Here is a 27,904-nt window from a genome sequence, read left to right on the forward strand (position 1 = left end):
CCATCTTACATCAACTGACTTTGGCTCCCTCTTTTTCCCAATACCCAACCCAACACGGAATCTGCCCCCCTCTCTCCACCCCTCTCATACCTCTATCTTTCTCTGCCCCACCTGCAGGAACTGACCTCTGCTCCCATCCCCATGGATTTCACCTTCATATCTCTGGCCAAGTCCCACATGAAAGTACCTCTCCTCCCGTTTTCTCTCCCTGCCCCCCCCCAACTCCCATGGAGCTCTCTGGTTCATCCTTAAACTGATGTCAGTGCTCTCTGTGTCAAATCCCACACCCACTCCTCTCTGGTCCAGCCCGATATGCACTGACCTCTGTGCCCTTTCTCTCCCCATTATCCCTGATCCCACTACACTCTCTGCTGGGGCTGAACATGAACTAACACCTGCTCCGTCCTGCTCCCCATCACCCCCAAGCCCCCACAGCTCTGGCTCAACTGCACATGAACTAACCTTTGCCCCCTTTTCCTCCCCCTCCTCCTAATCACTTTCCTGCCCACGTGCACTGACCTTAGTCCCTCTACTTCTCAGTCCCACCTCACTCCCCAATATCTTGCTGGTCCATCCCCAGTTGAACTGATCTCTACTACCTCCCCCACCCCACCCCATTCTACTCCCCCTACATCTCTCTGGCACAATCATAAGGGCTATCCCGTTCCCTCTTTCCCTGCCCATTCCCCTCCACCTCTGTAGACCATCCTCCTGAGCTAACCTACCCTTCCTTTTCCTCCCTACCCAACCACTCCCCCTACATCTCCCTGACCTAGCCCCACAGAAACTAACGTGTTCTACTTCTGTTCTCCTATCTCCCCTACATCTCTTGGTCCAGCCCCACGTGAGCTTCCCTCTGCTCCCCTCTCCCCATCACCCTTTACTCACTCTCCTACCCTCTGCATCATGTGCACCCTCCCCATCCCTCCTATCCCCTCCATCGTTCGGGTCCAGCCCCACAGGAACTGACCACTCAGCCCAACCTGACACCAAGATTCTGAGACATCATCCAGCAAGGACACTGAGCAGATATTGGCTGAATTCAACCTACTGTCATCATAACCTTGCTTTCCTTGATCTGTCCAAGCATAAATGACCAATAACTCTTTTTTGGTCTTATACTTTGCCAAAACTATTTTTAGGGCATCATTTAGGCTTACGTGAAATGAAATTCTGCTCATTTTACACACCAACGGGTTCCCAAGGCAAGAACCAATTCATGCCAGTAGCAAAGGGTTATTTCCTTTTCTGCCACAGGCTGAAAAGGAGTTGGGAGTAAGGAGTTTGGGACTTACCAGACTGCCTTCAACAAAATGGTTTAGAAGAGCTACTCATAGTCAAGTTTAAAGAACTCATCCTTGGAGAACAAAAGCTCAAAATAAGAAAAGGCTTTATTTTTAAGACAAAACAAATAGCACACACACACACACTTCCAAACGCAAGTGAGAGAGTTCACTGGAGTTTTGTAAAAGCGAAAGCGGCACTCAGGTGTCAGTTAAAACCAGAACCATTGAAAAGATGCTGGCTGCCTGGTGACACAGGTAAAACATGTGCTTGTCTCAGAAGTCCTTCTGTGGTGGCATAAACATGGGAATGTGTGACAAGAGTGAAGAGATACAAGGCAGAACAGCGGGTGGGCAAAAGTTTTAAGACCCCTTTCTCCACTCTAATATGCTCGCGCTCTGCTTTGGGGAATTAAAGCGACCAGCAGGCCACCTCACAAAGAACTTTACTGTCAAAGAACATTTTCCAAAATCGAAAAGAGATTTGAGGTTGTTACTAAGGTTACACAGGGAGGTCAGTGGGGAAAGAAAACAATTTTTATTCTCGAAAACCAGGTTTCACACAATGCAGGCACTAAATCTAGTTATGTGTGCTTGCAATAGAAAAGGAGAGAACAATCTTAATAAAGGCTGGTCTTTTTCATGATGCGCAGGAACTCTTGCTCATTGACTTCTCCGTCTCCATCTCGATCCGCTTCGTCAATCATTTCCTGCGTGACAATAAGGACTCAGGTCAGATCAATTCAAAATGAAACGCAAACATGACTAAGCAAAAGGCTCTTATCATGCTACATGAATAGACAAGTGTAGTCCACCCCATGCAAATGTGCTGCTTTTGGTAATAGCGTGGTTCCTGAAAGTGATCTGAAATCCAAGTCATAGTTTGTCATGCATATCACCTAGAACGGAGCCCAAAGGTCATCTTCACTAGGGGGATTCCTAAAATCTAAACTTATAAGTAAAACTGTCCATGTGTGCATTTTTCTGGGAGCAGGGCAAATAAGGAGTGTCACACCATCAAAAGAGAAATTAAATGGTCAGCACGGAGACAAGAAAACACTAGTTCTCCTTCAAGGTGGCACTCACATCCAAGAGAGTGTAACTCAGAAAAGTCACCCAGGGCTCCAAGCAGGGATTCTGCATTCCAATCTGACACACTACAAACCTGCAGCTCCTCGTCAGTGAGGTTCTCGCCCAACTCCTTGGCTACACGTTTTAGATTTTTGAAGGATATCGTCCCAGTTTCATCATCATCAAAGAGCTTGAAAGCTTTCAGGATTTCTTCTTTGGTATCTTTCTCAGACTTAACAAGTAGAACATAAAACATATGAGTAGGGAAACACTGCAGTGACTAGTCCTGTAGCCCCACAGCGCCTAGCCTCTCTGCCTTGCCCCTATATCATTACGTGCTCATGGTGATGGCCTTTATGACAGAGGTCCTAGGTCACAGGAGATCAAAAATCATCCAGGGGAGAAAAGGAGGACAAACTCAATGACATTATTACAAACTTAGAGGCTAACAATGAAATATAAAGGGCTGCACTTAAAACATTCTTTCTGTACAAACCAAAGAGAAACTGGATTCGTTTTTAAAATACAGAAGAAGGTGGAGTTCACATCAGGGAGAATATACTCCTTAAGCTGGTGGAAGAGGGATCCTCTTGGTGGAGGGGTCAAGAAGCAAAGAGAAGGCTGTTTTACTTGTGATGAGATCATATAGCATTACTGGGATCCCAAGTCCTCTAACGGAGGAAGAGAGGGAAATCTCTAAAAGCTCAAACTCCCAATATTCCTGAAAGGTAGCTTAAGATAGAGAGAACCCCTAATAAGAGCAATTCGGGAACACCCTTGAATGTGGGACAGCTTTACTAGGTAGCGACAGAATGTTAAGCTTTCTGATCTCTTAAGTTAGTCCATGAAGAAAAATATAGGTATAATTAGATGATTTCAAAGCAACAGAGTTATTAGAGTAGGAACCGATCTGTGCCCTGGGAAACACACCTGAGACACTGATGGAGTTACTACTCAGTATCTGTCTCGATGGACTAGTGGAGCACAGATGAGCCACACTAAGGAAGAGCCAGGAGGCCAAAGAAAGAGCAATGGCCCAATGGGAACATACTTCCTGGGTGGGATGACAGGGCAGTGAGGTGGGCTGCTGGGGTGACATCTTATAGTCTGTCTTGACCCTTTGGACCTTTTAAAAGAGGGACACCGGAGACACTAGAGAATGGGTAAACTTAACCTTGGAAGTGCTGAAAGACCAATTCCCCAGCGCAGCCAAAAAGCATGGCTGCTGAAGTTACAGATCCTCAAGCTAAGGCTGCCCAGAATAACAAATGGGAGAGAAAAGAATTTCAAACTTTAAAATATAGGAACTTTGTCTTATCAAAATGCGAGACACTGTAATAGCGTTGGCGTTTATAGGTTTTACTGCTTGTGGTTATCACATTGACAATTCAGTTGGGGAAAGATAATAGCAAAAATGTGACAGCAGTATACGTTCACTACTTTACAGAGGGTAAAATTACTTTTCCTGTGACTTTGTGGCCTTGAAGAAAGCCAAGTAGAACCGAAACATCTTAATTCTCAGTCACAAATACTATCTTTTATCAGCTGAACTCTCTAGTTTGTATTAACTTTTCTTCAATGAAGACATTTTCATATCGAGATTCAAATTTGTCCATTATGGGTGGAAAATATGCTGATTATCTTAGCTAACTTACCATTTTCTGAGTCATCACAGTCAAAAACTTACTAAAGTTCATTTTTCCTGTCCCTTCCTTATCAATTTCACTTATCATTTTCTTGATCTCTTCTTTCTTGGGTTCGAAGCCCAGTGCCCTCATTGCCACCTACAATGAAAATAGAATCATCTCAATATGCTCATCGAAACCTAGCAGGAACAAAAATGAGTGTTGACAGCATTAAGCCAGCATCTGACACAATCACGTAAAAATAATTGGGAAACACTAGAGCATTAAGCAAATTGGTATTTGCACTCATTTTACTTAATAACACTTGGGGTAAGTAAAGACAGGAAAACAGAGCACAGCACATTCTTCCCTTGTTACTTTTTTCAGGGAAAAGAGGGCAGAAGGGGACAGGGAAAAAAACCAAAGAGGCAGAGGAAAGGCAAGGCAGCAGAGTAGGATTGTACAGGGCTTGCCTTAAGTTCCTTAACATCTATAGTCCCAGTTCCGTCAGCATCGAAGAGATCAAAAGCTTCCCGGATTTCCTGTGTCTGCTCTTCAGTAAGCTCTGGCTTAGGACTCATCCTTTTTCGCTGGGTAGTTGATGCCATGTTTGCCTTCTTAAAGTTAGAGGCCTTTAGACATTTTACAAACACATAAGCACAATATTATGTACCATAGTCCACATTTTGCATAAAATCGTTAGAGACAACCATATCTGTTTTAAAAATAGTTTATAGCAACCAATCCCAAAGCTTTATTTAACTGGAGAGCTAGTAGGGTTTACTGGGCAAAACAAAGAATCTTTCTATGTACCTCTATCCCTTTCCTCTTCTTTACTATTGTTTCTAGAAACAAGGACATACCTTATTGAAGATTGTCCGTAAAGAGAGCTAGCTAGCCAAGGAGCAGAGTACGGATAACTGGACAGATAATAAACTCTCCCTGAATTTGGGGATCCTAACTCTAGAAATGTCCTTACAATGCCCAGTCGCGGTACTCCGCTTCCCTCTAAGTATTCTGACTTTCTGACTACTTCTAGATTTAGCCAAATATTACTGTTATTAAGATGTATATTCTGTCAATATCGAATAATACAATACAATCCACTTGGCCCATCTGTGCCTTCCCCAAAAAGCTCAAAGCGTCTCCCAAATGACCTGATACTTAAAATTTAAAATGCAAGTTAACAATCCAACGTCATAAACTTCCCCCACCTCCGCCCCCAGCATTGCACGGAAACTTTGGCAGCACAAGGCGGCCAGGAGACCACGGTCTGAGAGGGATCAGGCCCTGCGGGGAACCTGAGTCTTCTTCACCCAGGAACCTGTAATCGAGGGGGCAGGGAAGGCCAGGGGAGCCCGAAGGGCGGGTGGGGACCGGCTGTGGGTGTAGGGGAGGCAGTGGCGAATCACAGGCCCAGCAGGATGGCTGGCATCTCTTCCCAGCCCTTCCGGGAAACACATCATAGAAGTAGGGGCGCACCAAAGCCGAGAACGGTGCAGGAGAGGTGGCGGGGTCAGAAAGGGCTCAGCCTCTGGGCAAGGGGCGCGACAGGGCAGCTGGCACTCACCATCGCCGACAGCCTGCTCTGCCCGTTGTTACGGCAACACACGTACACACGGCCTCGGCGCAATTCCCACCGACCCGCGCGCACTGACCCGCTCGCTGCCGCCGCTCACCATTGGCGCAGGGCTGGAGGGGGTGGGAGTACACCGACAAGGCCCGGATCAGGGCGGGGAGCAGCGCTCAGGCAGCCGAGCCCTGGCCTCATTGGGCTGGATCACACCGCGAGAGATGATTGGCTGAGCCAGCGCCAAGCCGAGCCAGTCGGGGTAGTGGAGGACCGTCGGCCGATCATCAGCTCAGGCGGGCGGGGAGAAAAGGGCGGCGAGCGGCGGGAGCGCGGCGGGTGCTGGCTGCGGGCGCGCTGAGGCCGGCCAGGGGGACATCTACGGACAGGTAAGTGTCGCCTCCGAGCCCCTGGAGGCCGCCTGGCGGGAGGGCAAGGGGCTGGGTGGGGCGATCCGGGTCGGGGCTTTCTGCTCTGGTCTAAAACTGAGTTAGAGTCAGAGGGACTCAGAGGAGTCAGAGAAGATCGTAACTTTACAGGTCACCTATGGAGAGCGGGGCGGCCCGCGCGGGTCGGTGGGAACTGCGCTGAGTTGTGTGTGTACGTCGGTTGTAGCAACAATGGGCTGCGGAGTCTGTCCGCGGTGGTGAGTCCCGGCTACTCACAGAGCGACTGAGACCCAGAAAAGGAAAGGGACATGCCAAGCATTGTGGCACAGGTTCGGACAGCTGAAACTTAGAAGCTGAATCCAGCTGTGGCTCTTTGAGGGTGTCCCTTTGAGAGCATCCGCCCCCCAGACCAGGTTCCAACAGAGGATCATTTGAGTTCTCCCCTGGCTAAAAGCAGCCCAGGAAGGTGAATAGACTTTGAAGGGAGTGAAGGAGATATGAGCGAGCATGAGGGGGAGAGGTCATCAAAATGCTCTGACATCCAGTCAAAGGCGGAAAAGGAGGGGCATTCCAGGCCGAGATACCCTCATGAGCAAAGTAGCAGAGGAGTTTTCGAAGTGTGAGGCATGCTTGGAGAATTACAAGGGGGCGTGTGCAAGGGTTTGGGCTGAAATGGAGCTGCAGCAGTGGGGCTGAAGGCCCAGGGTCCGCCCCGCCTAAGAGCGCTCTGTGGCTCTCAGCACTTACCTGCTTCCCCTCTGGGCATTGGGGCAGTATTTAGGCAGGCAGGGGACACAGCGTAAGTTTCTCAGGCTGAGAAAGGCCTGAGGTTTATTAGCATTCCTTAAATGAAAATGTTCACCGATCTTCTGCCCTTTGCCCTCTTCCCCTTCGAACACGAACCAGGTCCCAAACCTTTTGGTTATATTTGATCCTTTCTTTTTCTGTTCCCTCCCCCATTAACCAACCTCCAAGTTCTACCAGTTCTCCCCGTTAACTGCCATTTATTTTCTTTTCCACCTCTGTTGCTCCAGTCCCAACTAGTTCAAGCTCAAGTTCTCCCCTTGGTCTGCAAGGCCTGGTATGACATGCCCCCACGTCTCCCCTGGCTCCTCCAGCCCGGGGACACTGGCTTCCTTGCTGGGCCTCAAATGCACAGGCACACTCCTACCTTAGAATTTCTGCTCCGGCTGTGCCTTTTCTGCCTGCTTGCTCCACCTCTTTCCCTGCACCAGGTCCTTGCTCAGTGAGCCATCCCAAGCAGCCGATTTAGCACTGCAGCCCCCAGCACACCCAAGGCCGCCACCCACCTTGCTCTGCTTTTTCCCCCCGTAGGGCTTATCACCTTCTAACCTATGGTATATTTTACTTATTTGCTATGTTCTTTATTGTCCATCCAGTAGAAGATAAGCTCAGTAAGGGCAGATACCTTTGTTTTGTTCACTGCTAGCACTCCAGGACCAGCAACAGTGATGGGCACATATTAGGTGCTCAGTAAATCTCAATTGAAAGACTGGTGAGTAGTCCCCCCATTTCCTGCTTCTCACCTGTCTAGTCCTCCCTGCTTTGCCAGGTTAATCTTCCCAGTGAACAGCTCTGGCCAGGTCACCCCATGCTTTTAAACCTTCGGTGGCTTCCCATGACTACAGAGTAAAGTCCAGACTCAGCCTGGCATCCGAGCCGCCTGCCCTGTTTTGTCCCTGCTAGTCCTTCTAACATCGTGTCCCTCCACACCCTACTTCCCAGTCAGACTGCAGGTGGCAGCATGGCAGAGGAGAAGGAACCACCACAAGTTCTATCTTGGCCTATCGGAGCTGTGTGACTTTGGGCAAGTTGGTTGACCTCTCTGAGACGCTTTCTCCTCTATTGAATGAGACCACTACTGTCTCCCTAACTAGATACTTTTTGGATCTTAATGGTATAATATAGTTATATGTACAAGGGCCTGACAGCAGGTTTTCAGGCAATATCAGTTCTCTTCTCTGATTTATTCTTGTCATTCCACCTACCGGGCATACCTGGAGGCTTAGACATGGCTAAAATCCCTTCACACTGCAGCCAGAGGGATATTTCTGATCTCAACACTCACGCTGCTTACAACTTCCAGGGGCTCCCCATCTCCTCCTTGGGTAACTCCTTAACCTGACAAACAGCCCTGTGTGTTCCCCAACTTTGCTCCCGATCTTGCTTCACATTCGCCATGACACAGCTTGTCGTAGTTGCCACAACATGCTGGCTCTGTGTTCTATCGCCTCATCCTTCCCACCCCGGGCTGTGGAATGTTTTCCGGGCACCCACCCTCTCCGCTTAACTCACTCCTCTGGGGCCTTTCAGGGATCGCCTTCTGGGACAGGCTCCCTGACCTGTGTTTATCCTCAGCAGAGCTCAAGGGCACTTCTACAGTGCTCTGCTAGGTGTGTCTCCCACGCTAGGTGGCGAGCTCCCTGTGTTATGCAGGTTCTGCTTGGCGGTGTCCGGTTTATGGTGCCCTGTGAATGATGGAATGTAGGAATGAGCGAGCTGACACCCAGAGGCTCTTTCACAAGCTGCATCTCCGCTTTAACCCGTGGGGCTTGTTTGTGCCCCACAGCAGCTCTGAGGGCGGCAGGAGAGATTACTGCTCTACAGATGAAGCCTCTTAGACCAGCTGCAGCAGCACAGTTCAACCCAGATTCCATTCCCGGTTCTTTGCTGGCACTCCAGACGCTCACAGCCTAGTGGGCCAAGACAGATGTGGGGGGAAAAGTATAATCCTGTGCTATGTGCTAGAATGGGAGCAGACACAGGTGCTAAGGAAGCAGCTAACCTTTCCTGGAGGGGGGGAGCTTTTACGGAGGTGACAGTGGAGCTAGGCCTGGAAGGATGAGAAAGGTCGTACCACAGAGAGGGGAGGGAACAGCATACGCTAAAGCTCCCAGTCATGCTGGTGGGTTTCTCAGTGGCCACCACAAATTCAAAGTCACTTGTCGTACAAGTGAATAGAGAAGCAGAGAGACAAACGATGGACAGAAACCTGCACATACCTCAGGTCTGTGAAAGACAAGGAGGGAACACTCGTCTTTCTCTCTCTGGTTTGAAATGGACAGACTATCCCTTCCTTTTATCTCCAGGACTCAGTAACGTGGAACTTTTCCCAGCAGGAAGGAGGAGATTGAGTTCACTCGCTCCTCTCTTCGTCGAATTCTGTTAGCGGCCCTCCTCTTCTTGCCCAGAAGTTGAGCGAGGCATTCGGATTTCACCAGTGGAAGGTGGTTCTCTTTTCCTAGATTCCTTTCCGCCTAAGACTTTGTCCCAGTGTGGGTAAGAGGGCATGCATACTGGTTTTTAATGGATTCCAAGACCTACCGTCTTAAAGGAGAAAGACTTCAGGCTTCTGATTTGTGAACCTTAACAAGCCCAGTCCCTAGAACATTGCTCTTTGGGGTCTTATTTTTCCATTCAGAGCTGTTCTTTTGAGTGTATGCGTGGTAAAATAGACAGAACTGAAAATTGACCATTTTAGCCATTTTCAAGTGTACAGTTCAGTGGCATTAAGTAGATTCACAGTGCTGTGCGACCATCACCACTGTCCATCTCCAGAACTCTTTTCATCTATAGAACTGAAACTCTATAGCTACTAAGCAGTCACGCCCCAATTCCCCGCTCCCCCCGCCACTGGCACCCACCATGCTGCTTTCTGTGACTGTGAATTTGACTACTCATCATACAGTATTGGTCCTTTTGTGTCTGGCTTGTTCACTTAGCATGACGTTCCCAAGGTTCTCGTGTCCCATAGCGTAATGTCCCTAAGGATCATCCGTGTTGTGGAGTGCATCAGAATTTCTCCTTTTTTGAACTTTTTGTTGTATTGCATTGTATTGTATTTTGTTGTGGTGAGAACAATGAACATGAGACCTACCCTCTTAACAAATGTATCAATGTACAAGGCAGTACTTCTGTCTGCAGGTACAGTGCTGTACAGCAGACCTCAAGAGCTTATTCATCTTGCATAACTGAAACTTTCTACCTATTGATTAGTAACTCCCCATTTCCCCTTTGCCCACGCCCTGGTAACCAGCATTCTTTGATTCTATGACTTTAACTCTTTTAATATTAGGTAGGTGCAAAAGTAATTGCGGTTTAAAAGGTTAAAAATAATTGCAAAAAATCACAATTACTTTTACACCAACCTAATATATAAGTTATAGATATAGATATAGTACTTCATATAAGTAAAATCATACAGGAAGTATCTTTCTGTGACTGGCTTTTTTCACTTAGCACAATGTCCTCCAAGTTCACCCATGTTGTCACATATTGTAGAATTTCCTTCTTGTTTATGGCTGAATAGGATGCCATTGTGTGTACACACTACATTTTCTTCATCCAGTCATCTGTCCATGATGTTTAGGTTGTTTCCATCTTAGGCATCGCGAATAATCTGCAGTGAGCTTAGGAGTCCTCATACGTTCACGATCCTGGTTTCAATGCTGTTGGGTATATGCCCAGAAGTGGAATTGCTGGATCATATGGTAGTTCAATTTGTAATTTTTTGATGACTCTCCCTACTGTTTCCCATAGCGACTGCACCATTTCTCATACCCACCGGCAGTGTACAAGGGTTCCAGTTTCTCCACATCCTCATCAACACTTGTTGTTTTCTGGTTTCTGATAATAGCCACCCCAGTGGGTGTGAGGTGGTGTCTCACTGTGATTTTGATTTTCATTTCTCTAATGATTAATGATAGTGAGCATCTTTTCATGTGCTCACTGGCCATCTGTAAAGTTCATCTTTTCTGGAGAAAAGTCCATCTATTCATTCAGAGCTATTCTTGGTGTTTATTTTAACCTGAGTGTATATCATATGGGAATTTAGGTGGGGAGGAGGTTGCAAGTAGGATTTGACTCGTTCCCCAGGCTAGTCCTGGGTACCCCAGCTCCTAGAAACAACTAAAGTACCACCAAAATCCTTACCTGGCTCATAGTGTTTACAAACTTTAATTTGTATATAATTTGAGACAACAGAGATTTGCTTTTGTTTGGGTTTTCACGAGAGGCTGGTTTGCTGAGAATTGCATGAGCCTTGTTTCAATGGCATGGATCCATGGGGGCAGCACGGATTTCTTCTTTCACCTCCCAGATCCGCCCCTAGAGATGGAGGGAGCACAGGCTTTGGGTGGGCTATGGAATTGGCAGCTGTGCTATTTGGATTTTGGGACTATGGAAAATACTTGTGTTGATCTCCTGGGGCTGCTGCAACAAATGACTGCACACTGGGGGCTTAAAACAACAGACATTTCTTCTCTCCCAGTGCTGGAGACCAGAAGTCTGAAATCAAGTGTGGGCACGGTCGTGCTCCCTCTGGAGGCTCTAGGGGAAGGTCCTTCCTGCCTCTTCAGCTTCTGGTGGCCCCAGGCGTCCCTTAGCTTTGACTGTATCACTCCGGATGCCATGTGCCATGTCATTTCCTAATGCTTCCCTGAGTACCTGGGAAAATTGAGTAAGAAGTCAGTGGTGGGTATTTGTGAGGATAGCACCAACAGAAAAATAATAAACCCTTTGCCCTGTGAAGCTCTCGCATCTTAGATGAGCGTCTATGTATATGTGGTAGAGAGCAGAAGGGGGTCTGCATGGGCGTGTATACATTTCATGTACTCATGAGTCTAGTGGACTCTTTGTGTCAGGCACTGGGTTTCATGCCGAGATACCATGGTGAATAAGACGGAACTAACACGCTGCTAGGCCGCTGCTAGGCCTTGGTGCAAGGGCCCAAACGCTGGTTCCCCAGCTGATACACGTTGAGACAAATGAGTCAAAGCTCCCCAGCCATATCTGTTTACGGTGAATGGGTAACAGGGCCCCCAGCCCACACAAAGAGGATTATGGGATAAAAAGAGGGATAGGATAGGCATAGAACAGCTGGTCAACTTATACATTCTGAAAAGACCTATAAAAAGTGAAGTGTTTGAAATACATTTTCCAGATAATTTTCGTTATGATTTCAGAAATATATTTTCCCAAAATGGCCCCATCAGAGAGTGAGGATCCTAACATCTGTTTCAAGGTCATTTTAGCCACCCACAAAATCAGTTCCTACAGGGACACGTGACCATGACCGTGTGTGTGTGACTCAAGGTGTGGAATCAGACGGGATCAGTCCAGAGTGTTGGAGACCCCAGTGCTGGCTGCTGGCCTGCCCCCTCCTCACCGAAGAGTGTTCTGTGAATCTAGCGTTTTGTGAGCAGTTTGACTGTTTGCCTTGTCAAGGATTTCGCTGTCTCCAGATGTTAGGGGATCCATGATAAACTGTTCTCCTGTTGGGTATCATTGTGGGGCTTTGTCATTTGGTGTGCTTCACGAATGTCTCCTGAGGTTTCCGATGGCCCCAGACACTCCGAGTTCTTCCATGCATAGTCAGGATGGCTTTAATTTCACTAAGGAGAGCTCCACCTTCTGTTACACTCTGTCCCTCCCAGTATCCCAGGCCCTGGCATCTTGGTATTGAGCAGCTAGTTCATTTTATTGGTGGGGAAACTGAGCTGAAGCAAAGAGACATAACTAGAGCGGATTTACACAGTTTGTGATCGGGCCAGGACTGGACCCCAGGGCTCCCTAGGTCTGTGCATTTTCCCACTGCACTGCCGCAGTCTACTAATCAACACAAGAGAAAGAGAGAGTAACTGAAGCACGCGAGTGCCATGGGAAAAGCTACGATGCCAAGATGTTCTTTTTGTTGTAACTGACGACTGAGGTTATTTAACTGGCCTCCCATTGTGCCTCCAATCCACGTACACGGTGAGATATGGGCCCAATTTTGGCCTTTTCTAAGACAGCAGCCTGCGTCACACAAATGGCAGCTGAGGGCTCCATCCAAGGGTTACAGCTACGGTACAGCTCTGTGAAAACTCGACAGGGAGATGGCATTCACAGCAAACACTAACAGCTAAAGCATGTTGTGCTTGATACAACATAAATGTTTGTCTCTAAATATGTCTTTAAGAAGAGAAGGCTCGATCGCTACAGGACCATATTTGGAGCTGAAATGGAACAAGCAGTTGGCAAGCCAATGAGAGGTCAGGTCACAACGACACATTTGACAGAAGACATTCCAAAAGTAAGTACCGACACAAAAAAGGTTAGCCAAAACCAGGTAAGGGGAAAGTCGAGCACATACATACCAGCAAGCCACTGATAGTTAGCTGTGGGTTAAAATTATATTCGGTGAGTGCATGGGAAAAGCTACAATGCCAAAGATGTTCTTTTATTATACTCGGTACATTTATTAAATCAATTAATGTTGAGTATTGTTTTTTTATAGAAAATTTATGTCTTTATTTAAGATGTTACTTCTTGCTGTGTAACAATGTCAGAACACAGTGGTTTAAAACAACACCCATTTCTTTGTTCAGTTGGGCCTAGCTGGGAGGTCCGTGGCTGATCTCCCCTGGGCTCACTCCCACAGCTGCAGTCATGGGGATCCCCTGATGTGTATGTTCCAGGTGGCTTCACACACCCGGCAGTAACTACCGGCTGTCAGCCGGGTGCCTCAGTTTGCCTTCATATGGCCTAGGGAGGCTAGACTGGGCTTCTGGGTGGAATGGCAGACGCCTTTCTCAGGGGCCACAAGGGCAGTACCAAGGCCTCCTAAGGTCTAGCGTCTTGAGTATCAAAAGGGACTTTAAGGGATTGTCAGGCCTCCTAGAGATTTTTTGATCCACTTTTAATGAATGCTAACACTTCAGAAATCACACCAAGGTAGAATGATGCTAAAGGCCCAGAACCATCTCTAGACGTCCAGTGGACTCCACTAAAAATGTCATCCCAGGTGGGACAGCAGGGTGGCAGGGGTGGACCTGTAGAAGGCTTTGGTACCCCTGAGTCTCCTGCATATCTCAATTGTATAGGTATTTAAGGAATAAGGAGGGGAGTTGTTCGTTTGTTTTTCATCGGGAACAGAATTCTTTTAAGATCTTTAGGTTCCACACCCCACTTTTGATTCACTATACTTGAGCTTAGGAAAAAGGGGGCTTTGTCATCTTACAGCAGTCCAGATGTGGTTTTAGACAGACCCCAAGGAGGAGGTCCTCGCTTGGGGACACTTGTAGCCAGCTTATTCAGCACGCAGCAGTCGCAATTTTGCATTGACTCCCTGGAGTGAGAATATTTAAGTGCCTGCCCGTGGCACTCTGGTTTTCCATTATCCCCAGTGACCACAGTTGGCATTTGGTCAAGAAAGTGGTGCAGAAGCTAAGATGTAAAGACCAGAGCTCTCCCAGATTCGTCAGCCTCCTCAGAGCTCGGAGAAGGGGAAGCACCCATCCCCATTGCAGTCCCGCCAGCACATCCCATCAGACGCAACAGTCTTGGATGTACTGAGGCCACAGGGGTAAGGCGATGAGCCCAAAGCCACCCAGCCCAGCCCCCTAGAGTCGAGAGGAAAAGGGCCTGACTCTCCTGCAAGTATGGACGCTGTGCTTTCTTCTTTCTGATGTTTGAAGTGCACACTGTCAGTTGCGTGGGTGGTGTTTTGTTTTTGGTGTTTGTTTTGTCTTATAAATGCCCAGGGATCAGCTATCAGAAGCAAGAAGATGTCACTTTTGGGGTTTTTTTGTTGTTGTTGCTGGTTTGTTTGCTTGTTTTTTAGATTGTCCAATTTTGATCATAGGTGGTTTAGTTTCTTTCAGCGATGCCTCTTTTTCCTTTCACTGAACATGCAGTGGGTATCAGGTCATCCCGTGTAGCCAGGCTTTCTCAGTCTCATTTGCTCTCTCTTCCGTCCTGAGTGAGCCCAGAAGAGAAGGTTACCACTGGTGAGAGAACACCAGAATTGTCTAAAACTTCCCGCTGGCTCAGGAAATGTCAAACAAACAGACAGGGACAAGCCATCGCAGTAGCTCATGATGTGTGAGTCCAGACTCCTTTTAGGTTCCAGCTCTCACCACACCTGTGCCCCCTGCCATCCCTCTCTCCACAGGCCAAGAAGTGCACAGTGATTGGAGGCTCTGGGTTCCTGGGACAGCACATGGTGGAGCAGTTGCTGGCAAGAGGCTACACCGTCAATGTATTTGATATGCGCCAGGGATTCAACAATCCTCGGGTGCAGTTCTTTCTGGGCGACCTCTGCAGCCAACAGGTAACGGATCACCCAGCCTTACCGATTTCCCACAGGCCACCAAAGGGAAACCAGTGGACTTCCCTGCTCAGAGGCCAGCCAAATTGTTGTTTCAAAAAACATTGTTTTAATTTTGAAAAAAATTAAAGATAGAGAAAATAATTTAACACACGCCCAGATTCTTACCACTCAGAATGAATAAGTATCATTTCTGTCACTGCTACTCCATTCTGCCGTGGCAGTGCAAAAGCAGCCTGGTCGAATGGGTGTGGCTGTGTGCTAATAAAACTTTATTTACAAACGAAGTTGTCTATGGGCTGCAGAGTGCCGTCTGCTACTCTAGAATATATACCCAAAAGTGCACTTGCTGGGTTTCTCTTATTTTTTTTTTTACTGAGACATAATTCACATTCTATAAGCTTCACGTTTTAAGAGTGCACAATTCAGTGGTTGTTAGTACATCCCCAAAGTTGTGCAACTGTCACCACTATCTAATTCCAGAACGTTTCCATCACTTCGAAAGAAAACCCCAGGCCCGTTAGCAGTTGCTCCCCATTTCCTCTCCTACCCTCCCAGGCCCTGGCACGCACCCATCCCCTGTCTCTGTGGGTGTGCCTACTCGGAGCATTTCATAGAAGTGTAATCATACAGCGTCTGTCCTTTTCTGATTAGCTCCTTTCACTGAACATAATGTCTTCAATCTTTACCCGTGTCATAAGAGTATCAATATTTTGAATTTTATTAGATGTTGCCAAATGGCTCCCCAGAACTGCTCTGTTGATTTTTCCGTTCCCACTGGCAGCGTGGGGTTGGATCCCCATGGCTCCATGTCCTTGCCAACACTTGGTACAGTTAGACTTCTTGGTGTTGCCATCCGCGATGCTTAGAGTCATGTGTCCTCCCTGTTCAGGTGGCCAGGCTTCTGTGTGAAATGCCTTCCGCGACCTTCACCCGTCTGTTTTGGGCTGTCTGTGTTTTCCTTAGGGGTCTGTAATTCCTTTCTCTTTGGAATGCCTATCCTTTGCGTGTTGTATATATCCCAGGTGGCTTCCCTCAGTCACTGGGCTCTTCTTCTTGGCTTTGGCCTTATTTACCAGTTTCATTTGAATTTTAAGGGCGTGGCTTTTCGGGCAGCCCTGTCCAAGTCCGGGCTGTCTTGTTTCCCACACCACGCACACCTCTGGGCCTGAGATGGGGTAGAGGTCTTTCCTGTTGGTCATTGCCGCTTCCATCACTCTGCCCTCAGCTCCGTCCAACTTTGCAGATGACACCAGCAGACTGTCCCCAGCCCAGCCTCCTTTCTTGTGGCACTCATCCACAGCCACCCACTCCCTTTCCCAGGCGACTGCACCTCACTCCGGAGTGATTTCAGCTCCTGGCCAAGGCAGCCTCAGCTCACTGTCGGCGTGTTGCGTATTCACACAGATGACCCTGCCAGTACTCTCGCCTCGCATCTCCTTGGGTTCCTCTCACCCACCCATCCTGGCCTCCACGCCTGTCATCATTCCCGAGCCCCTGGCCTTGTCATCACCAGTAAATGTGTCTTCTCTATGATCTCACTCACAGGCACTCTACACTGAGCGCCACCTCCCATCTGACCTCCACTGGACCAATGATTGGACCCCACCAGACAGTCGGCTGTTTGCCACTGTTCCTCATCCCATTCGTGTCCTCACTGCCTTTGATTCCATGGCTGACTTGTTCTCTTGCGTAATCCTCACCCCTCTGGCCCCTTTCTTTTTGTTGCGTGTATCAGTCAGGGTTCTCCAGAGAGACGTGTGTGTGTGTGTCTAGAGAGAGAGAGGGAGGGAGGGAGGGAGAGAGAATGAGATCATCACTGTATGCTAAAATCAATTGGTAGAAGGTTGCTGGGGAGGAAGATACTCAGTCTCAAATGGTTACCCCAAAGATTACTTTTGAATTACAGAGAGGGCAAGGTGCCTTTTTGATGGCCAGAATCTGGCAACCATCACCTTAACCAAGTGATCGAAATCAACATGCCGAAAGTGTTACGCCTGTATCTAATCATAAGGAAACAGACGAATCCAAATTGAGGGACACTCTAAAATAACTGACTTGAAAAGTGGCAGTGTTACAAAAGACAAAAAAGAAAAGATGGGGAGATTGTTCCAGATTCAAAGAGTTGGAAGAGATATGATCCATGATTGGATCCTGGATCCAAATATAAAAACAGCTATAAAGGACATTACTGAGACATTGGGGAAACGTGGATATAGACTGATTGGATAAGAGTGTCTGATCTGTTCCATTTCTGCGTATGATTGTTGTTTTGTGGTTATTTGGGAGGATGGCTTAGTTCTTAGGAGATACCCGGTGAAGAGGCAAAGTGGCATGATGTGTGTGACTTAACTCTCTAATGGTTTCACAACAAAAAATCATATGTCTATGTATCTACATAGAGAGAATTGTCACAAAATATTAATAATCAGTGATGATTAGGCATGTTATTTATGGGTGTCCTTCTTTTGGTGATGTTAGCATCTCTTGATAATCATTCCTAGATCTTATTATTAATTAACGTTTTACCAAATGGTAACATGCTATCGTCCTCTCTTTGTTTCTTACCTCAAATCTTTGTACCTTATGCAGATTAAATGCTTGGCTCCTTCCCTTTAGTTACCAGTTTGCAGAAAGAATTCTTATTCTCACTGGTGATCCAATTCTCCCTTTGGCCAGTGGGAGCCTCTGTAAGTTGGCTCTTAAGTCCTTTTAGCAGGACCCCAGGAGCCTTGGCTAGCTTCCTTACTTTCTGGTATGACAAGGTATTCCTGGCTCATCTCGTCTATTTCCTGCCCCAGATCTGCAATCAGCCATTGCTCTGGGGGAGCTCTGGTTCCTCTTAGCAGTAAATTAAATACACCTGTTTTCAATCCCGTTCAGGTTGCTGTTTTATGTCTCGTTTCACAGAAAGGAATACTCCTGTGTATTGGCTGTTTACACTGTCTTTCATGGTTTGGGACTTTTTCATATGATTCATAATTTGTGTCTATGAGCTCATCTTCCCCAGGAGTTTTACCCCCCAGGTTCCCTGAATCGTGCCCCACCCCATGGGGCACAGTGGCACAGATGTCCCCTCTGGCTGGATCCCCCAGGCTTCTCATACCCCCCACTAGTTTTTATTGGGGCCTAGTTAATGAGGAGGGGGCGATTACAGGGACATGTGCTTCTGTATTGTTTGAATCTTTCACAATGAGAATGTATTTCCGTGTTCATTGTAGAATTATAAAAGGGAAGGAAGGACATCTATGTGCCGCAGATGGGAGAGGGAGAATGTGAGGAGGCTGTTTACTTGTGTAAGGCAGGAGTGATTCGTTGTGTCTTTGTTTGCTTTTCCAGGACCTGTACCCAGCTCTGAAAGGTGTAAGCACAGTCTTCCACTGTGCATCACCCCCACCGTCCAGTAACAACAAGGAACTCTTTTACAGAGTGAATTACATTGGCACCAAGAACGTCATTAAGACTTGCAAAGAGGCTGGGGTTCAGGTAAGGGAAAGGCCGGAGTGCTTTCGCACATTTCTAAATGTGTGTGGGCCAGGGTTCTTGCTCTCCTTCTGGGCCTAGCCAGGCTTGCTTCCGAAAGTGTTGGGAAGATCCTAGAAATTAAGCCCTGGAGCGGCTGGGCCGATTTGAGTTGTAATATTTGAACTGCATCGGAATAGACCTTCGGAGGACCTTAAAGCTTATGTCTTTGGTTAAAGAGCTACAAAATGTAGATATTGCTTATAGCTTTTATTGTGGTTATAATATACATATGTACATGCACGTGTGTGTGTGTGTGTGTGTGTGTGTGTGTGTGTAGGTAAAATAAAAGTTACCATCTGAACCATTTGTAAGTATGCAGTTTGGCGGCATTAAGGACATTCACACTGCTGTACAGCGTCCCCACCATCCGTCTCCTGAACTTTTTCATCTTCCCAAACTCAAATCTGTCCCCATCAAACAACAGCTCTCTCTTCCGCCTCCCTCCACCCTGGCTCCTACTCTTTTACTCTGTCTCTATGAATCTGACTCCTCTAGGGACTTCATATAAACGGACTCACACCGTATTTGTCCTTTTGTGACTGGCTTACTTCACTTAGCATCGTGTCCTCAAGGTCCATCCATGTTGTGGCACGTGTCAGGATTTCCTTCCTCTTTCAGGCTGAGTGACATTCCATTGTATGGATGGACCACATTTTGTTTCTCCATTAATCTGTCAGTGCACACTTGGATCGTTCCCACCTTCTGGCTACTGTGAATCATGCTGTTGTGAACATGGGTGTGCAAATAACTGCTCCTGTCTCGGCTTTCATTTCTTTGGGGTAAATACCCAGGAGTGGAATTCCTGGATCATACAGTAATTCTATGTTTAGCCTTTAAGGAACTACCATACTGTTTGCCTCTCTTTTCAAAGTAAAACAGAAAATCTATTTACTTTTACCCAATAGAAACCTGTTATAACAGACCCAACAGGATATGGATATCCACCATGTCGTAGCTTGTTGCATTGCTATCAATCCTGGTTCTCAGGATCACCTTTAAGGGGCACCACCCACTGGACAGAACAGCTCCCTGTCGGCCAAGCTCCCCACACTCACAGTGATGACATATGCCTCAGAAGCTGTGTAAACGACAGAAAAGACTGAAGTGAGTAGGGGTTCTCTCCCAAGAGTCCTGGGGCTGTCGGCCCCCGACACCACCAGCCGGCCTGGCAACACCAGGAACTCTTCTGGACTCGCTCCCTGGGAGGAATCAGTTATAGCCATAGTGACCCCTTACACTTGGAAAATGCCAAGAAACTTCACCCTGCAAGTGTCAACCTCATTTGCTCCTCGTTAGGTAACCAGGAGCTACTAATGTGACTTAACAGGGGAGGAAGCAGATTTGGAGGGCTAAGTGTTGTCTCTTTGCTAGTAAATGAAAGAGGTGGGATTTAAATTAGACCCTCCAGTGCCAAAGCCCAGACTCCTTAGTCTCCCTGCTTGTATAACGGAGCGCTGCGAAGCGTGCTGCTCCTGCTGGTTTGAAACGGAACATCCCAGGCATCCAAAAAAGATTTGAGAGTCATGTAGCAGCCATGCACTCATCACAGCGTTTGCCAAACACTGTTACTGGTAGAGGTGAAGCCCTGTGTGTACCCACTCTCCACGCCATTCCTGTCCTTGCCCACCATGGGGAACCACTGTTGTGAATTTGGGTTTACCATTTATTTGCTCCAGGTGCAATCAATATACGGTATTGGTTTGCATGTTATAACACTTCATTAAAAGATACCATATTGAGAAGATCTCTTGTAACTTGTTCTTTTTACCCTCAACGTTACGTTCTTGAGATTTATCCATGTTGATAGATATAGCTCCAGTATTCACTGAAGTGGCACAATTGCATAGTAGGTAACAGGGTAGGAAAGGATTTTTTGTGTTGTATTTAGGGAACGTTTCACAGCACTGAGATCGAAAGATTGTGGAATGTGTTTTTTTCTTTTCATCAAAGGTTTAAAGAGTTACTTCGTACATTTAAAGCTTTCATCCATCAGGAATTTATGTTTGTTTACGGTTTGAGGTAGAAACTGCATGTTTTGTTGTTCAGCACCATTTCTTGTGTGATCCATCCTGTCCCCACGGCCATCGCCCCATCCAGCACACCTCACGTGTTGGTGCCCAGCATGGGTCTGTGCCCATCTCTCTCTTCCACTCTGTTGGCCTCTGTCTGTGCCCAGGGCACTGCGCTCTGCCGAAATTCAGCAAGCCTCAGAATGAATCTCAGTGTCCGGTGGGACAAGTCACCCCCAACCATGTTCTTTAGAATTCGCTTGGCTGTCCTTAGCCCTTTGCTCGTCCATATACATTTTAGGATCAGCTTGTCGAGTTCATTGAGAAAGCCTGTTGGAATTGTTATTGTAATTGCATCAGACTTAAAGGTCATTCGGGAAAGAACTGACATCTTTCCAGTATTGAGTCTTCCTATCCATAAACACAAAAGCTCTCTGTTTAGCTCTCTGATGCCTCTCAGTAGGGTTTTACACTTTGCTTCATAATGGTTTTGCACATCTTTAGTCAAATTTATTCCTATGTACCTCATTTCTGGTTATTGAAATATCTTTTATATCATATTTTTAAGTTGTAACGCATAGGAACACAGTTAGTTTTTGTGTATTGATTTTGTACTCAGCAGCTTTGCTGAACTCTAATATTTTCTGTACATTCATAGTGTTTTCTGTATACACATTTCCAATATCTGTGAATGGTGAGAGTTTTGTTTCTTTTCAATTCACTATACCTCGTTTGTCCTATCCTACCGAGCTGGCTAATACTCCAGGGCAGTGTTGAATAAAAGGGATAAAGATATGATTCGAGGTAATGATGTTCGGTGTGGGATGAGTTGCCCTTAACCAGAGGGCTGGGAGCTGGGGACCCTTGTAAGAGAGCATCTCCCTTTTGAAAGGTATTTCTCAAGTGGGCGTGTGCGTGCGTGTGCGTGCGTGTGCATGTGTGTGCTGACAAGCCAAGTCTGGTGTCAGAATCACCGGGGTCTTTTTCAGATAGATATCTCCCTCGAAGTTTGTGGGCTATCCTTCCCCCATGGACAGTCGCTCCCATAGTGAGATACCATGAATAATGGAAGTCTGTTCTATCCCTCAGTTGTGATAGGAGAGGAAAGAAATGTGAAATCAGTGTTTTAGAATGCAATACCATAATGTGTCTTTACATTTTCTTTTTTCGGTTACCGTTGACATTCAATATTATTTATATTAGTCTCAGGTGTACAGCATAGTGGTTAGACACTTACATAATTCACAAAGTGATCCCCCCAATTACTCAGGTACCCACCTGGCACTACACGTAGTTGTTGCAACATTACTGACTATATTGTCTATGCTGTACTTTACATCCCCCTGACGGTTTTGTAACTACCAATTTGTACTTCTTAATCCCGTCCCCTTGTTCACCGATCCCCCCCCATACTCCTCCCCTCTGCCAACTATCAGTTTGATCTATGTATCTATGAGTCTGTTTCTGTTTTGTTTGTTCGACCATAATGTGTCTTGAATCCACATTGTTGGAAAAGATGGTAACCTTTGGATTATTTTAAGGCCTGAAAAGTGAAGGCATTGCCATAAATCATTTGCACAGTGCCTTGCACGCGAGCATCGTGGACAGGTGCCATTTGATTCTTTCATACATGACCGTTGGAGTGTTTAAACAGTGCTCATTCCTGACTTTTTTTTTCAATCTTCCTTTCTCCTCTGCCAGAAACTCATTTTAACCAGCAGTGCTAGTGTCGTCTTTGAGGGCGTTGACATCAAGAATGGAACCGAGGACCTCCCTTACGCCATGAAACCCATTGACTACTACACGGAGACGAAGATCTTACAGGAGAGAGTACGTACCTGTGAACTGGTTGAGTGAGTGAATATCTAAAGGGCTTAGATTCTTAAGAAAAATGTTTGTGAACGTAGGAAGCTAGTTCCCTGAGGTCCAAGTACCTAACTTGGGAAGGAAAACTTATGGGTGAGGTTCTGTTTTAAATATCATAACAGAATAGCTTGATGTAGCCAGACACTGCTCTGACTCTTTTACACGAACTGCCTCATTTAAACTTCACAATGACCCCATAAAGTGGGTACTATTATCGTCACCAGATTATGGATGAGGACAGTGAATGCCCGGATTCAGAACCATCCTGAGGCCATGCAGCTAGTAGGTGGCTGAATCAAGGCAGTTTAGCTCCAGAGCCTGCCCTTGAACTCGCACCATGCAGGGTTACTCAGTTGCTATAGAACTCAGAAATCAGGGAATGTATGAGGATCCAAAGCGTGCAGGCAGAACTCGGCCTTAACACACAAGGAGTGTGTTTTCACTTGAAACACCTTCCTAGTGGCACTCATGCCCCCCTCCCTTTTTTGATTAAACAATGGAAGGATCTTGCTTGATTTTAAGGAAAAACACTTTTCTGCTTGGTAAACCAGCTTGGCCTGGGAGCACCTGGTTTTAGCAGAAGCCTGGGTTGAGTAACGGACATGAAGCCTTCCGACTCCTGGGCTCCAGGGACCCTGACAGCAGCCAGCTCCGGGATTAATGTCCAGGGAGGACATGACCCTGAGGACAGCTACCACTCAAGGCTGTGCGTGCTCACTGGCCACAGACAGCTCGCCTTAGCTGGATAGCTGTAGGCTTACCTCTCCCACTGAGGGTTCTTTCACAGCCAGTGCATTTCATACCAGAGCTTAACATTGAATCGGCATGAGCCCCCTCCCAGCACTGCCTGAGAGCCAGCTGCCTGTTTGCCATTACTCCAGCTCAGAAAGCTCCAGAAGAACTCATCTGCAGGGAGACACAAGGTCCTCCCCAATCCAGGGGTTGGAGGCCCGGCCTTTTGCAAGCTGGAGTCCTGTCTCTGCCACCCCCCTCCTTGGAGCACAGAGAGACTCATAGTTCTGCCCCTGCTCGGATGCAACGCACAAAGCACTGAAGCCTCTCCAAGGCGCCTGGGCCTCCCAGCCGTGGCTCAGACCGTTGGTGTCCCACTTGCATGGGCTTTGGGTACTCAACTAAAAATAAGCAAAGCCTGTCAAGGCCTCCTGCAGTAACCTCCCCCTGGAGCCTCCTGTCAGCCATTGTTGGCACACAACTCTCTGTTGGCTTTCAGACCTTCTGATATGAAAAACGGAATGTGGTGTTCATCTAAGACCTCTTCACCTCTCCTCTTTTTAGTAACAGAGATGAGCCTCGGTGGAGGGTATTTGAAGGCTTATTTAGTCATTTCCCCCATTGCCCTATGGGACCAGGGGCCTGGCAGGAAGAGGAGCAGCTGTGGGAATCTGTCGCTAGACTGCTTCTCCACTGTTGGGTAGCTCCAAAGGTTATCAACTCAGTCAACAAGGAACTTAAACTCGCTGGGACCCAGACATGCACGAACATTTTGCCACCATAGAGTAGAAATCCTAGGTGAGGTGCTATGACATCTCTACTCCTGAAGCGTACCCTTACTGCAGCAGTTGGCGTGGGCCATCGTGTTGAATCAGCACACAGCCCCATCAAGCTAGGCACTGTCATGCTCCCCATTTTTACCATTAACGTAACAAATCACGGAGGAAGTTTTGTTACTTTTGAGGCAAAACCTGTTCCTCTGTACTTTAAGCCCTTAAGTTCGGGTTTGTCCACTGAGCCACACAGAGCACAGCTTTTTTTCTCTTCCTGACGGTGGATGACCGAATAGCAGCCGCTCCTTCTTGAACACTTACTAGGTACCAGGCACTGCTCTGAGGACTTTGCCTGTATTGGCTGCCCTGTTTCTCCCAGCCCCTTCACCTTCTCAGTCCCTTCTTCCTGGCTCTCTTGGGTTCACCAGAGTCCCCACCAGTGAGGTGGTATTCAGAACTGACCGGAACAGCCCAAGACTAGTGGAAACGTGCAGTTGGCACATGGAGCTTAAGGCAAGAGCCCCTTTGGTGGCGGCAGCCTCGTGGGAGGCTGGGCTCACAGCTAAGTCACTCACCGGAACCCTCGGATCTTTTCCATACATTGCTGCCAAGGCTCGCCTTCCCCTGGCTGCATTTGTGCATTTTAGTCTGGACCCCAAACCCAGGCTTTCTGTTTGATCTTACTGCTTTTGACCCAGCTTTCTCCTGTGTTTTCTGATTTGGGTGGTGACGGTGGATGGGACAGGTACGTCGCCGGAATTATACCAGTTGCTGATGTAGGTCTTCAGCCCAGGGCATTGGGTGCCATCTGTGTCCCCTGTGGGAGGTGCTGCTTACTTGGTGTGGCACGTCCACCATGGACACGCTCTTTCTGCTCTCCTCCAGGAAGTTCTGATCGCCAACGATCCTGAGAGGAATTTCTTAACCATCGCCATCCGCCCCCATGGCATTTTCGGCCCAAGGGACCCCCAGCTGGTCCCCATCCTCGTTGAGGCAGCCAGGAAAGGCAAGATGAAGTTTATAATCGGGTAAGTCGGCCCAAGGTTGCTCTTCTCCATGACCCTCTGACCCCGCTGTAACAGGAATCAGACACTTTCAGCTCTCTTCTTCTGTGGCCTTCTCTACTGCTGTCTGTTCATTTCCTAGGGCTGCCACAGCAAATGACCACACACTGGGGGGGGGGGGGGGGCTTAAAACAACAGAAATGAGTTCTCCCACTTCTGGAGGCCAGAAGTCCAACGTCCAGCTGTAGACAGGGTTGGTTCCTTCAGGAGACTGATGGCCAGTGTCTTCCAGGCCTCTCTTCCAGTTTATGATGGTGGCCAGCAGTCCTCGGTGTCCCTTGGTTTGTAGATGCATCACTGCAGTCCCTGCCTCCATCCTCACCCTCACCTGACCTCCTTTTCTCTGTGTGTCTGTGTCCAACATGTCCCTCATCTTGTAGGGACAGCAGCCATTGGACGTAGGGCCCACTCCACACCAACATGATCTCATTTAACCTTGATTACATCTGCAGAGACCCTATTTCCAAATAAGGTCACATCCACAAATGCCAGGGGGCCATGAATTTGGGGAGGACACTCTTCAACCCAGTTCACCTTCTCAGGCATGCTGGGAAAATATCTGTGCCCCTGTTTGGAAATTGAGGAAGCAGGCTTAGAGGGGAAGACCGGTCCAGGGTCAAGGGCCAGGTCCTCGTCTCTCCTTGAATCTATGAAGGCAGGTGGAGGCATTAGCATTCATCCTGGAGGAAAGTGCAGGTGGAAGGGCCTCTGCAGGTGGCGACAGTATGGCTGTCTCCCCAGTACATTTGCTTTTCCTTCCTTCTTTCCCTGTTCTCCCTGTGTCTTACCGCCTTGCCTCCCTGCCTCCCCCTTGGCTGCCCTGTCTTACTGCTTTCAGGGATTATACAGAAACGTGTGAGGCCAGAGCAAGGCATTCGCTCAGAATGTCCTGTAAGATGTTCAGAGCTGCTGGCCAAATTGGAGCTCAGAGCAAACAACACCAGTGTTGGCCACGCCGGGGTGGGGCAGGCAGGGCACCGGGCTTTCAGATTCATTGGTTGCCCCTGAGGACCCCAGAAGCCCTGGCCTCCTGTACATCCTTGGCTGTTACGATGTCCAGGTGTGCCAGGGCTGGCATTGCCAAAGCAGGTAGCAGCTATTGTGTGGGTGGCAGTCTTTCAAATGCTAACACTCGGGAACAGCCCAGGGTCCACGTGCAGGGGCTCCACTGGGCATGCAGCTGAGCGCTGCCAGCCCAGTGCCACCACTCCTATACACCTGCAGAAATGGGGAGAACTTGGTGGACTTCACCTTCGTGGAGAACGTGGTCCATGGACACATTTTGGCTGCTGAGCAACTCTCCCAAGACACGGCCTTGGGTGGGAAGGTAAGGCGCCTGCTTCTCCGGGCTGGGCAGCGGCTGGCTCGCCACATCCTGCCCCTGCACATCTGCCTGTCTTTACATTTCTTCTTCCTGGGATTGGATTCACTGGCATATTGCCACCGCGGTCCTGGATCCTGGCGGACCTGGTTTAGGATCCCATTGGGCCAAAGTTGAGTCCCTCTGGTGGGGAGTGTGGTGTCATGGCAATGCCACATCACACAGGGCAACCCACATCCGGAGGAATGAGCTGGGACTGAACAGATTCAGGACCTGGTTCTCTGTGAACATGACCTGGCTGCCCGCCATGGACCTGGCTACTCCAGGGAGGGTCCTTCATACGTTGGGCGGGTGCTTGCTACTCACCCTTTCTCCCACTCATTCCAGAAGTCTCTTTTTCCCCTGTTGCCCTGCCATGCTCACGCCTCTGACCCCTCCGGTGGAGCAGATGTATCTGAATCTCCTGGCCTTTGGCAGCCAGTAGGCAGGGTGGGCATGTGGGGGAGGTAAGCGCTCAGGCAGAGACGGGAGAAAATGTATGGGCCCCTCGTCCTTTCCTACCACTCCAAGGGCCCCCGTCTTCCTTGTTTTTCACTCCTGCCTTTGGAATCCCTCCCTATTTGGGCCTCATGTTTTCCTCCTGGACCTCTGCCATGTTCCCTCTGATATAATTTAGGGTGGGTATGGCTTTTGGTTTAGCCCAAACAGCACATTTGAGAAATGTAATATGACCCGTTCATTGCATCTGAAGATGAGTTTTACCACGATTAACACAATTACTAAATTAAGTTAACAAATGTACCTTCCCGAGTGCAATCTAAGCTTCACTTAAAACCCTGGCATATAGATAAAACTTTCACTACCCTCCCTCTCTACCCCTAAACCTGCCCATCGCTGCAAATCGAAAGATGCTCTCTACAGTGGCTGACACTTGTGGGTTAGAGATGCTGCGATCTGCGTGGGCTTAATATCTGCCTCACTTTTGAGCTGCCCTGCAAAGGGGCTGGAGCGCACAGGCAGGGAGTAACCACTGGTTTCCCAAAACATTGGTCCTGGGCTGAGCCAGCAGCTGTGGCCGAGCTCCGAGTTCCGAGCGTGGCCTGCTCATCCCTCCAGCTGGGGAGCGGTCTCTAGCTTCTCGTTCTCTCTGCAGGCATTCCACATCACCAACGACGAACCCATCCCTTTCTGGATGTTCCTGTCCCGCATCCTGACAGGCCTCAATTACGAGGCCCCCAAGTACCACATCCCCTACTGGGTGGCCTACTACCTGGCCCTCCTGCTGTCCTTCCTGGTCATGGTGATCACTCCTGTCATCCAGCTCCACCCCACGTTCACACCGATGCGGGTCGCGCTGGCCGGCACGTTTCACTACTACAGCTGCGAGAAAGCCAAAAAGCTCATGGGTTACCAGCCATTGGTCACCATGGATGACGCCGTGGAAAGAACGGTGCAGAGCTTCCACCACCTGCGGAGAGTCAAGTGAGGCCCTGGAGACTGGGCCCTCACTCCATGTCTCCCCGCCGACAGCTGTCTGTGGACCAATAAACTGTCCTCCTTCAAGTGA

At 48.1% G+C, this 27,904-nt stretch overlaps 2 protein-coding genes across 4 annotated transcripts; one reads left to right on the forward strand and one right to left on the reverse strand.

Moving 5' to 3' along the window:
• Positions 1 to 1,373: 1,373 nt before the first annotated feature.
• On the reverse strand, positions 1,374 to 5,687 carry CETN2 (centrin 2). Its single transcript, XM_019711249.2, has 5 exons — positions 5,550 to 5,687; positions 4,453 to 4,611; positions 4,010 to 4,138; positions 2,449 to 2,586; positions 1,374 to 1,993 (listed from the first exon to the last, which is right to left on the reverse strand). Exons 1-5 carry the CDS (start codon positions 5,550 to 5,552, stop codon positions 1,904 to 1,906), a joined length of 519 nt encoding a protein of 172 aa, XP_019566808.1. The 5' UTR covers positions 5,553 to 5,687; the 3' UTR covers positions 1,374 to 1,903.
• A 113-nt stretch (positions 5,688 to 5,800) lies between these two features.
• On the forward strand, positions 5,801 to 27,904 carry NSDHL (NAD(P) dependent 3-beta-hydroxysteroid dehydrogenase NSDHL). Of its 3 annotated transcripts, XM_019711250.3 has the most exons (9): positions 5,828 to 5,938; positions 7,389 to 7,454; positions 12,918 to 13,031; positions 14,892 to 15,050; positions 18,387 to 18,533; positions 22,283 to 22,411; positions 24,838 to 24,980; positions 26,241 to 26,343; positions 27,491 to 27,904. In XM_019711250.3, exons 3-9 carry the CDS (start codon positions 12,960 to 12,962, stop codon positions 27,821 to 27,823), a joined length of 1,086 nt encoding a protein of 361 aa, XP_019566809.2. In that variant the 5' UTR covers positions 5,828 to 5,938; positions 7,389 to 7,454; positions 12,918 to 12,959; the 3' UTR covers positions 27,824 to 27,904. The 3 variants fall into 3 exon arrangements, with proteins under 3 accessions (XP_019566811.2, XP_019566810.2, XP_019566809.2); XM_019711252.2 differs by lacking the exon at positions 7,389 to 7,454 and having other exon boundaries at positions 5,801 to 5,938; XM_019711251.2 differs by lacking the exon at positions 7,389 to 7,454 and having other exon boundaries at positions 5,822 to 5,938; positions 12,921 to 13,031.

This window comes from Rhinolophus sinicus, chromosome 18 (genome assembly GCF_057876585.1).
Source record: "Rhinolophus sinicus isolate RSI-liver-muscle chromosome 18, RSI-T2T, whole genome shotgun sequence".
NCBI lineage: Eukaryota > Metazoa > Chordata > Mammalia > Chiroptera > Rhinolophidae > Rhinolophus > Rhinolophus sinicus.